The sequence below is a fragment of the Pteropus vampyrus genome, unplaced genomic scaffold (assembly GCF_000151845.1).
Source record: "Pteropus vampyrus isolate Shadow unplaced genomic scaffold, Pvam_2.0 Scaffold276, whole genome shotgun sequence".
NCBI classification, from domain to species: Eukaryota; Metazoa; Chordata; class Mammalia; order Chiroptera; family Pteropodidae; genus Pteropus; species Pteropus vampyrus.
The window spans coordinates 153,140-164,763 of record NW_011889057.1 but is presented as its reverse complement, the minus strand read 5'-3'; the positions used below and the strand labels follow the sequence as shown (position 1 = coordinate 164,763).

At 47.1% G+C, this 11,624-nt stretch overlaps 1 protein-coding gene across 1 annotated transcript in view; it reads left to right on the top strand.

The window, feature by feature from the left end:
- Positions 1-11,624, top strand: part of LRP1 (LDL receptor related protein 1) — a 90,923-nt gene that overhangs the window by 45,284 nt on the left and 34,015 nt on the right. The window contains exons 23-32 of the mRNA XM_023520750.1: positions 6,447-6,644; positions 7,854-8,058; positions 8,240-8,404; positions 9,041-9,285; positions 9,540-9,671; positions 9,973-10,200; positions 10,422-10,596; positions 10,692-10,786; positions 11,040-11,189; positions 11,364-11,504. Of these exons, the coding sequence (XP_023376518.1) occupies positions 6,447-6,644; positions 7,854-8,058; positions 8,240-8,404; positions 9,041-9,285; positions 9,540-9,671; positions 9,973-10,200; positions 10,422-10,596; positions 10,692-10,786; positions 11,040-11,189; positions 11,364-11,504 (1,734 nt within the window). The remainder of the gene's footprint in view (positions 1-6,446; positions 6,645-7,853; positions 8,059-8,239; positions 8,405-9,040; positions 9,286-9,539; positions 9,672-9,972; positions 10,201-10,421; positions 10,597-10,691; positions 10,787-11,039; positions 11,190-11,363; positions 11,505-11,624) is intronic.

The window sequence follows — 11,624 nt, the reverse complement described above, 5'->3', positions numbered from 1 at the left end:
TCGATTTGTAAGTATACAGATCTTGTTGATGTCTTGGGACAGCTGACTACCTGTGATGTCAGTGGCTTCTCATCTTTGAGGAGGCTTTCTTTGATGACCGCTGTAGGCACAGGCAAGTGTCAGAGACAGGAGCAGATATCCATTCACGGTTAGGCACTTTTTTTTTTTTTTTTTTTTTTGATGAGAAATGTGAATCATTAACATCTTTAAATTTAACTGCACATGGATTATTTAGTAATACCTGATAAGGTCCCTTCCAATGAGGTTGGAGAGAGTCTTTAATTGATGTCTTTTCCAATGAACAAAATCTGGTTGTAAATCGTCATCTTTGAAATCTTCATCTTCTGGGAGCACACTGTGAAAGGAATCAGTTACTAATTTATCAGTTTCTTTAAGCTGGTTAATAAGTTCTTGATAATAATGCAGAATGTCTTCTTTTAAAAAGATTGGGTTATATGTCCCTTCAGATGCTTAGAGTGACCAGTGACTATTTAATGAGGAGAAAGTCTATGTTTACCAAAAGGAGCAGGTCTCAGGTTGGAGAGCACTATAAGAAGAGCTTCCGGACAGAGGAGATTAAAAGCTTCTGAAAATTTACCTAGTTGAGTTTTAATTGTACCCTTTGTACGTTCCACCGATCCAGAATACTAGGGTGATAAGCGCAATGAAAATGCTGTAGAATAGGCCAAATGTTACAAATGTATTGCATTATTTTTCCGGTTAAATGAGTCCCTCGGTCGCTATGTAACTTAAAGGGACTTCTTCAATTGAGAATTTTTTTCCCAATAGTAATTTATCTACTGTTAAATCTATCACTCTCCTGCAAGAGAATGCCTCAACCCAGTGTTAGAACACACAAATCATAACTAATACATATTTGTATACTTACGATAGTGACAATTGGATAAAATCCAATTACCATACCTCAAATGGACCTGAAGTAAGTGGAAAATGTCCTTGGGACCTGTGGAGTGGTTTTCCAGGGTTATGTTTTGGACAGATAGAAGGCCTGCTATATACTTTATAAGCTACAGTAGGAGGTTTCCAGTAATAGTGTTTACTCCATGAAATCATTTTTTCAGGACCCCCTTGTGTTAGTTCATGTACATGTCGAAGTATAGGTAATTGAGCCCTTACAGGTAAGATTGGTTTCTGATTGGGTCCAGCCATATTCATTTGTCTAGGTCGAAGTTTCTTCCTTTTTGTAGCCATATCTCTTTTTTTCTGTAGCTGTCCATTGGAACTGTAAAAGAGAGTCTTTTATTGATTTAATAGGGAACAAGAAACATTCTCAGGTCTGCATAATTTGATTGCTTATTGCTGTTTGTCTAGCTGCAGCATCAGCTAAATTATTTCCTTTTGCTTCTATGGTGGCAGCTTTAGAATGTCCTGGAATTTTTATAATTGCCAATTGTTTTGGTTGCTGTATGACATCTGATAATTCTGCAACCTATTTTCCATTCTTTACGGGCTGCCCTGAGGAAGTCAAGAGGCATCACTGCTTCCACAACATTCCAAAGCCGTAAGCTACACCAAAGGCTGTGTAAATACTGGCTATTCGATATTTGGCCAATTGCAAGTCGAGTTAGAACAATTAATTCAACTTATTGGGCAGATCTTATTTCATTCAGATAAATAAGAACCTTCACTTATGTCCATCATAGAAATTATTGCATATTCAGCTCAGTAATGTCCCTGTTCATCTTACAGATAAGGTCCAGATTAAGTCAGTGTTATCCATAGGTGTTTCCTGTAAACCGTTCCTAGGAGGTGGTCAGGAAGCAAAACACAACCGTAAATGTCTTCATCCTGCAAAGAAGGTAGCAAAGTTGCTGGGTTAAGACTGTTACATTGAGTTAAAGTAATATTAGGTGCGGAAAACAAGACTGCTTCATAAGAAGACAATTGACTGACAGAAGTGTTGAGTGTGATGAGAGTTCAGTGGAGATTCAACGGATTTATGAGGAACACAATTTAAGTAGAGCCCATTGCTATTTCTTCTGTTTGTTTGCATAACATGGCTATAGCAGAGATGGCTGTCATGCAGGGAGGGAGTCCTTGGGCTGCCGAGTCTATTCCTGACTATAATGTCCTACAGGCCTATGATGATCTATGTTTTTGAGTTAAAATCCCAAAGCATTTTCTTTATTTTCATGCATAAAAAAGAAGAAAGTTTGTAATTAAGGTGTCCCAGACTGGGAGCTTTAGATAATACTTCCTCTAGAGCTTGTTTCCCTTTGGGGTTCCATTGAATTGGATTAGGTCAATCTGATATTAACAAGACATATAGAGGCTGGGCCATTAATGAAAAATCTGGAACCCAGTTGTGACAGTATCTAGTCAAATACAGGAACCCTCTAAGCTGTTTTTTTGTTTGTTTATTTTTAGAAGAGGAAAGGATAGGATTCCTCTGAGTCTTTCAGGGTTAATTAGTACCTTATCTTTACTTATTAGATAACCTAGGTATCTTACTTGGGGTAAACAGAATCAAAGCTTGTCCTTTGAGACCCCATGTCCCTTTACGACTAGCTGTTTTAATAGGTAATTGTGTCCTCTTAGGAGTCGAATTGATGTCCTAGAGCATAAAAGTGAATCATCCACATATTGGATTAGAGTGGAATTTCTGGGAAATTCAACATCATTCAAATCAGTTAGTATCTGAGAGAAATAGGTGAGATTCTTAATATATCCCTGGGGCATTACTGTCCAAGTAAACTCAAGATCCTCCCAGGTAAAAGCAAAGAGGTATTTCCTGTCATTCATATATATATATATATATGTATATATATATATATATATATATATATATATATATATATATATATATATATATATATATGTATATGTATGTATGTATATGTATATAAATAAATGCTGAAGAAGGCATTAGGTAAATCTATCACTGAAAAATATTGACAGTCCACAGGAATAGCTAATAGTAAGGGCATGTAGATTTGGAACCACAGAATGTCTGGGAATAGCTATTTTATTTATAGCTACGAGATCCTATACAAATCTCCATCCTTTCCCATTGAGTTTCTTCACTGGGAGAATAGAATTACAAGTGCTCATACATGAAATTATAAGCTCCCTTTAAGTAATCTTCTATAATGGGCTTAATTCCAGCTAGTGCATCAGGTCTTAAAGGATACTGATGAATAGTAGGTAGCGGCAAAGTATCTTCAATAGTTTTTTAAATAGGAGTAGCTGACTTAATCTTTCCGATACCCGTCCTGGAAAGTTGGGATGTCCTATAGCAAACGTCAGTCAGTCTCAAGATTAGTTTCCTCTTGTTGAGATTCCTTTAAAATCATTATTTTTCCAATTGGCTCAGTATCTGTTTTAGTTCTAAATACATTTCACCCTTCTGGGAAAAGGATATATGGGCATCTTTGGTTTCCAGAAAGTCTCACCGCATCAGGTGATTCGGGGCAGATTTTACTAGTAAAAACATATGTTGCCCCATAATGTTTCCTAGCTGGAAGGGAACAGGTTCTGGTTTTTAAAAGGACACTGGTTGATTAGATGTCCCTACCACTTGTACAGAAACTTAGTCCGAAGGAAAGGGCAACTTAATTTTGTAGGATCAAGAACAGATTAATTAGCCCCAATATCAACAAGAGTCTCCACAGTTTTTATGGTAATTTCAATTTTTCCTAAAGTATTAGTAAGGAGAAGGGGAAATGCCTTCTCGTAGTCCTCAAGGCAGCCCTACCTTAGCTTCTGTTTCTTTTCTTTTTCTAAATCCCATTTCAGTTTGCTGTAATCCTTCTTAAGGTGACCTGACTTCTCACAATAAAAACAGACTCCTCTTTCCCCCTATCTAAAAGACCTTAGGGGAGAACTGACCTGATTGCTTAATTGCTGGAGCTGCAAGTTCATGATTTTGGCAGCTTTGTCTTTTTCTCTCTTTTGAATAGTTTTAGATAGTTGATCAGCCAGAATTGCCAGTTCATTAGTACATGTGGTCAGCCAGTTTAATTTATGTTGTTTAATCAGTTATAAGCTCTTCACCTAGTCCTTCCAAAAATGTTGAATTTAGTAAGGGATCATTTTGATGATATTTAAAACTGTCCGGAGATAGAGCTGAGTATTGTTTGAAAGTTTTTTGTTTTTTTTTAATATTCAAAGAAATCAAGCACTGGATCATCAGTCTCTCTTTTACATTGCCAGATCTTATTTCAGCATTCTGTTGCTTTGCTCTCAGAAACAAGTGGGTATATTAATTGGAATAGGTCAGAAGAGCCAGGATTATGTTCTAACAGTTAAATTACATTCCTTTGCAAACCCCTCACGGTGCTGGAGAAGGTGGGGAAATCTTTAGGTAAATTCTCAATTCTGTTCTAGTCTAAGGAATGTATTTAATCGCTGGTTCCTCTCTGCCTCAGACAGGCTTTTCTCCAAAGAATTTTTTTTTTTTTCCCTTATCTATACTGGTCTAGTTTTCTATTCTTAGTGTCCCCTAGGTCAATAGCGAGCTGTGCTGGAAAAGGCATGGAAGAAAGAGAGAAGGGGGAGGAGTAAAGAAGAGTAAGTCCGGACAACAAAGTAAAGGGTATAGCAGGGAAGTTGGAGAAGAGGGAAAAGTGGGTATTGGCATGGAGCAGCTTTGGAAACCGTCTTTAGTTCAGAGACAATCTCTAAATTTTTGTTATTAACTTCTTGGAGAGAAGAAAGTCTCTCTGTACTCAGTTTCAGAGGCTTCTATTTGCCAATTGATGTAAGCCTCCCATTCATTCAGTTTGATTTTAGAACTAGCTTTTTTTCTATTGTACATGCAAGGAAATGAATTTAGGTGTCAAAAGAGTTCTATTTTGCCATCTATTTTGCACTTTTAGTAAAATCTTCCCATTCCTGTAAGTAGTTGCAAGTAAAGACTCCCTATGAATTGTACATTTGCAGGAGTATTAATGGAGGCTGGGGGCTTGGAGGCACGATTTCTCATGTTAATTTTAGTTTTCTTTTGAGATCTGCAGAGTCTGAACAAATTTCTAGGGATATTGTGTAGTAGGGTAAAGTGCTGCCTATGGGTTGAGTCTGTCACCTCCTAGGTCACTCCAACCCTCTTACATGTCTTGGTCTCTCTCCCCGGATGTTCAATACAACCATGAGGACTCGGAGCACTAGATAGCCAGCCTTTATTGTGCATCTCTGGACAAGTCACTTATTTAATTACAGTTGTGTTGGAATTCCCTATGGGACCCTGCTTATCTTGAGGGGTACCCTCAGACACCTCCGTATGAATTCTTGGTCAGCTAAGAATACTCAAAATTCAAGGTAGAGAGAGTAAGTGCCTGTTATCTTCAGAGCTGAATGAGTTCAGACTCTCATTTATCTAGCAAAAGGTTTTTTTCAGCCTCTCAGTAAGCAATTCTAATTGAAAAGCCAAAATTAAAAATCAGCCACTCATCTTTTTCCTCCTGTCCCTGAGTTATCTCAACTCTTATTAGCCTGGATTATCTTGACGCTTATCTTTTAATGCCACCTCGAGGATTTTTTTTTTTCTAAGAATATCTTGAATAAAGTCAGGGCCTCCTACCTTAAAACAAGGAGATCCAGATTCCAAGAAAAACACCCAAGTTCACCCGACGCAAAATGGGGAGCCGGTGGGGCACAGTTTGCCCCTGCTGATACCTAACATTGGGTCCATGTCCACAGGGTGGTCCTGGGTGGGCTTCTTTGGAATCTTGCCAACTATGCCAAGTAAATGGCAATATAAGAAACGTCCAGACCTGTAGAGAATTTTTATGAGTTTATTTGAGCCAAACCGACAACAATTGCCAGGAAACAAAATTTCAACAAACTGAGAAAATGTTCCAGAGAATGGAAATTTTACAGCTTAATTTATACATTAGAGTCAAGGGATGAGGTGTAAGGAGGGTTACATAAAATCCATCGGCGGCAGATTAAGGGGGCCAGAGAAAGCAAAGCAGGGAAATCTCTGGGATTAGATAAAAAGTAAAAAATAGACACATGCTTCTTTTACACTGGTGGGTACAGGATAGTTAATAATTAACATTTGCAGCACATAGTGATGGTATTGGGGGAAGAAGATAACAAGGAGGGATTCAGTGGACTCGGGCTCTGGTGAGGTGGGTTGCACCCTGAGGGGTCTGGTAAAGAAGATTACTTGGTCATTTCAAAGGTATGTTATCTTAGATGCAAAAAGACAATAGACAGGCTCAGTTAAGGTAAAGATTGACCTTTGTCAAGGAAGCTACAGGTCTGGGACAAAACTACCCATGGCTCACTTTTAGTCAGGAATTTTTTTATTCAGACCGTCCTATGTGGTTGCTTTCTGTCTCTGAGTTTGTAGTGCCTGCCATGCTGGCCTCCTCCCCTGATCTCGTCAGGTTTGGTACGTGGCCCTGTTTTTGTCCCGACCCTGGACAGGATAGCATGGAGGAAGCAAGCCCCTTGCTGATCCGTATCACACCCCTCCTCAGACCCCTTCAAGCCCTTCATCATCTTCTCCAACCGCCACGAGATCCGGCGCATTGACCTTCACAAAGGGGACTACAGCGTCCTGGTGCCCGGCCTGCGCAACACCATCGCCCTGGACTTCCACCTCAGCCAGAGTGCCCTCTACTGGACTGACGTGGTGGAGGACAAGATCTACCGCGGGAAGCTGCTGGACAACGGAGGTGACTGGCCACCTGCACGCTGTGCCCAGGACTGATGCGGCGGGGGGGCCAGTGCTCACGGCCAGGGCGCTTGGGTGCTCAGCCCGAAGCGGAGGCCCTTAGCTCCCCATCCCCCACACTCTCATTAATTAGGTTAAATTTTGCTGTGGGTCTCAGTGCCTGACGCCCCCTAATTATCCTCAGCAGAGCTGCCAGCCTGATAATTAACAAAATGATCAGCCTTTCTTTGAAACGGCCTGGAGCTCGGCTCCCCAAATCCTAGAATTACAGGCTTGAAAGGAAAAAGTCCTTTAGGGATCGGGTACCTGAACTCTGCCTCTGTCCCACGGCAGCCCGACCCATCACAGACTTCTTTCATTCAGTCAACACACATTTTGAGCATGTACGCACTGGGCCCCGGGGAAGCAGCAGTGATCAAAACAGGCCAAAATGTCTGCTCTCATGGAGCGTACATGCCAGTAGGAACATCAGCTATAAACAAAACAAATGAGTATACTGTGGAATGTGACAGAAGGGGATAGCACTGTGGGTAAAAAGAAACGAGGTGGGGGTGGGGAGGTAGGGAGAATGGGGGTTGACATTTTAAATTGGATGGTCAAAGAAGCCCCTTGAGAAGGTGACATCTGAGCAAAGACTTGACAGAAGCACATGTTGCTAGAGGAGTTTGCATGGTTTGTAGTAAAGAAAACTCGGAATCACCCCAGACGTCAAATTTCAGTCAACAAGGTGATAGCTAAGTAGACTGTCATCACGTTCATACTGTGCACAGTTTCTAAAATAATGAAATCCATATACGTATGTATGTATGTGTATATGTATTTCCATGAGACAGTCTCCAAGATAGTCTGTGGAGTGACTTCTAGAAAGTTCTAGCCTCTCATATTGGGTCTAGGACTGTTCCGTAAAGCCTCCATCCTCTGCCCTGATCTCCTCTCATGGGTTAGCCTTTCTTCCAGAGAGCTGCAAGCAGAAGATGGTAGCTACCCTCCTTTTTCCAGGCTTTCTTCTCACTTGACCTTCTGGTGGAGTGGGAGGCCTAGATGCAGACAGTGGGGAGATCTAGGAACCCCAGTTGAATCCAAGGCCCTTCAGAGGTATTGGCAGAGATGTCAGGGTTGAGGATGGGTCATGGAAGATTTTTAGGATGCCTTGCGTTCAATCCAGCCCACCCCAGGAGACTCTGACCAACCATGATGCTCTCTTCTCCAGCCCTGACCAGTTTTGAGGTGGTGATTCAGTATGGTCTGGCCACACCTGAGGGCCTGGCTGTAGACTGGATTGCAGGCAACATTTACTGGGTGGAGAGTAACCTGGACCAGATTGAGGTGGCCAAGCTGGATGGGACCCTTCGGACCACCCTGCTGGCCGGTGACATTGAGCACCCAAGGGCGATTGCGCTGGATCCCCGGGATGGGTAAGGACCATGCCCAGCCTCTTCTGGCCACATGTTCTCCCCAAAAACTCATTCATCCTGGCTAGAGACCCCAGTCTCCTTAATACCTCTAGCCCCGCTCTGCCTTTTATCTAGGATCCTACCACAGCCTCTCCCCCAAGGCCCTGACCTTGGCCACCCTAACCCCTTCCCCATTCCCCAGGATCCTGTTTTGGACAGACTGGGACGCCAGCCTGCCCCGAATCGAAGCAGCCTCCATGAGCGGGGCAGGGCGCCGCACCATCCACCGCGAGACAGGCTCAGGTGGCTGGCCCAATGGGCTAACCGTGGACTACCTGGAGAAGCGCATTCTCTGGATCGACGCCAGGTCAGTACCCTCCACTACACCCAGGAGGCCTTCATCTCCCCCTCCTCTCTAGGGCCAGGGTGGGCCAGGGTCCCAGAACCTGGCAGTGGGGAGGATGGTGAGAAGGCCTGGAGGAGTTAGATCCAGAACCAGGATGGTCAAGGGCTGGGCCCAGCAGGACTGCACTGAGGGAAGAGGCTGGGTTAGGGGAGAGATAGGGATAGAAGAGAGTAGAGACCAGCTGTCACCTTGCTCGGAGTGCCTGGCAGAGGGCTGAAATACCACCTCCTGCCTCTGCTGAGGGGGCTCTGTTTGCCCAGGGGAAGGGGGAACTTTCTCTAATTGGTCTCTCCAGAGGGGGTGCCTTTTTCTAACCTTCTCTAAAGCACTATGTGCTAATGGCTGTCCTGGAGAGAAGTGATGGGGCAGGGGAGTTAGGGACTGAGGGCGGAGATCCTAGACTTAGCACCACGTGGTCCCTGCCGCCCGATTGGTTGTTCTGTCTGCCTTCCCTGGCCAGCAGGGTTGGGAGGAGGGATGCTCCGGTGTGCTGAGGTGGGGATGGTGGGCCTGGGCCTCGGAGGGGCACCTGACGCAGGGTGTCCTGAGGCTGCAGCCCCAGCCAGCACCCTCATTCTGCCCTGACCACTCTCTCAGGTCAGATGCCATCTACTCAGCCCGCTACGACGGCTCCGGCCACATGGAGGTGCTTCGGGGACACGAGTTCCTGTCGCACCCATTTGCAGTGACGCTGTACGGTGGGGAGGTGTACTGGACAGACTGGCGAACAAACACGCTGGCCAAGGCCAACAAGTGGACTGGCCACAATGTCACCGTGGTACAGAGGACCAATACCCAGCCCTTCGACCTGCAGGTGTACCACCCCTCCCGGCAGCCCATGGGTAAGGGCCGGAAGGAGCCAGCAGCCTTGTTAGAAGCCCTTAGGAGAGGAGGGGGCAATGAGAACAGGAGGAGGTCTATGCCAGAATGACAGGATGGGATGGAGCAGCCTGGTAACAGGAAAGAGCTGGCAGCAGGCAGTGCTGGAACGGGGAGGATGAGAAGGGGTGAAGAGGGGTCGTTCAGGTGAGAAAGGCCAGGGAGGGGCCAATAAGTCACAGGATGTTCTTGCTTCTCTCCCCACCCCTACCCGTAGCTCCCAACCCCTGTGAGGCCAATGGGGGCCGAGGCCCCTGCTCCCACCTGTGTCTTATCAACTACAATCGGACAGTCTCCTGCGCCTGTCCCCACCTCATGAAGCTCCACAAGGACAACACCACCTGCTATGGTAGGAGACCCCTCCCTCCAGAGCCAGTGGTGAGCTGAGGCTGCAGGGGAAGGTGTCAGCACTCAGGCTCCCCACTGTAATTGAAGATAGACAGTCCAGTCAGGAGGGACCTGATGGGGGAGTCCCCAGGGACAGCGTCTGTAAGAAGGGGGGTTACACACAATGTAGGAGCTTCTTGATAGCCAAAGGCCGGCAGCAAACAGAAGGAATGACAAGAAGGAGGGATCCTCATCTGGGCGGGTGGGTGGGAAGCACAGAGTGGGTGGGGGGCTGCCCTCAGTGACCCGTCCCTGCCCCACAGAGTTTAAGAAGTTCCTGCTGTACGCACGTCAGATGGAGATCCGGGGAGTGGACCTGGATGCCCCCTACTACAACTACATCATCTCCTTCACGGTGCCCGATATCGACAACGTCACAGTACTGGACTACGACGCCCGAGAGCAGCGTGTTTACTGGTCTGACGTGCGGACACAGGCCATCAAGCGGGCCTTCATCAACGGCACAGGCGTGGAGACGGTCGTCTCTGCAGGTTCTGTCCAGGCCCTGCCCATCCCGTGGACCCGGGCGCCCCCCACCCAGCCCATGCTCCTTACCCTGGTCCCCAGCACCTACTTCCTGTTCCCCTGGGTCTTTCAAAGTACCCCAACGTGGTTTCCTGATCCCTATTCCCGCAGAAACCAGGTTGCCCCCTCTACCTCCCAAACTCTGCTGTGCAAACCACCAACCACCACCTTCCCACTGTGCCCCCAGACTTGCCAAATGCCCATGGGCTGGCTGTGGACTGGGTGTCCCGGAACCTGTTCTGGACAAGCTACGACACCAACAAGAAGCAGATCAATGTAGCCCGGCTAGATGGCTCCTTCAAGAATGCTGTGGTGCAGGGCCTGGAGCAGCCCCACGGCCTGGTTGTCCACCCCCTGCGTGGGTCAGTCTAGAGCCTGGGGTTAGGGAGCATTGGGGTACGGGCAGGGGAAGAAGAGGACTCTGAGCTTCCTCTCCCTGCACCCCTCCCTCCCCCAGGAAGCTCTATTGGACCGACGGTGACAACATCAGCATGGCCAATATGGACGGCAGCAACCGCACCCTGCTCTTCAGTGGCCAGAAGGGCCCTGTGGGTACGAGCTTGCCCTGCCTGCCCCGAAGCCCTTCCCTGATTCCTCAACCAGGACATACTTTCAGGGTCCCCCAGTTGCCCCACTGTTTCCCGAATTCCCAGCTGTGTTTGTCATCACCACCCTTCCCCCAAACCCACTCACCCTTCACACATACTCTGTGCCCATCCCTGGGGGTGGGTAGCCCAGCTGGGTCAGGCTCTGGGACCCCAGCCCTGGTGCCAGGCTCTCTGGCAATGACACCACCCTCTTCCAGGCCTGGCTATCGACTTTCCTGAAAGCAAACTCTACTGGATCAGCTCCAGGAACCACACCATCAACCGCTGCAACCTGGATGGGACCGAGCTCGAGGTCATCAGTACCATGTGGAACCAGCTGGGCAAAGCCACTGCCCTGGCCATCATGGGTGAGGGCCACTAGGTGGGAGCAGGGACAGGAGCAGGGCAGGCCAGCTTGGACTGACTGGCTGGGAAGATGGGGGCTTGCCTGGAGGCAGCCTGCCCACTCTGGCAGGGCAGGCCCTTCAGGAAAGCTGAGAGGGGGGCCTTTCTTAGGGTCTCATCCCCTCCTGCCGCCCTAGGGGACAAGCTGTGGTGGGCAGATCAGGTGTCGGAGAAGATGGGCACGTGCAACAAGGCTGACGGCTCGGGGTCCGTGGTCCTGCGGAACAGCACCACTCTGGTGATGCACATGAAGGTCTATGATGAGAGCATCCAGCTGGGTGAGGCAGGGGGCGAGGGGCAGGGGTGGCAGGAGGGGGCTCAGAGAGGTCGGGGCTGTGGCCAGGATTGGCTGCAGGAACCCCTGGGCAAGCGGGTGAATGGGAATGAAAATGGGGCTC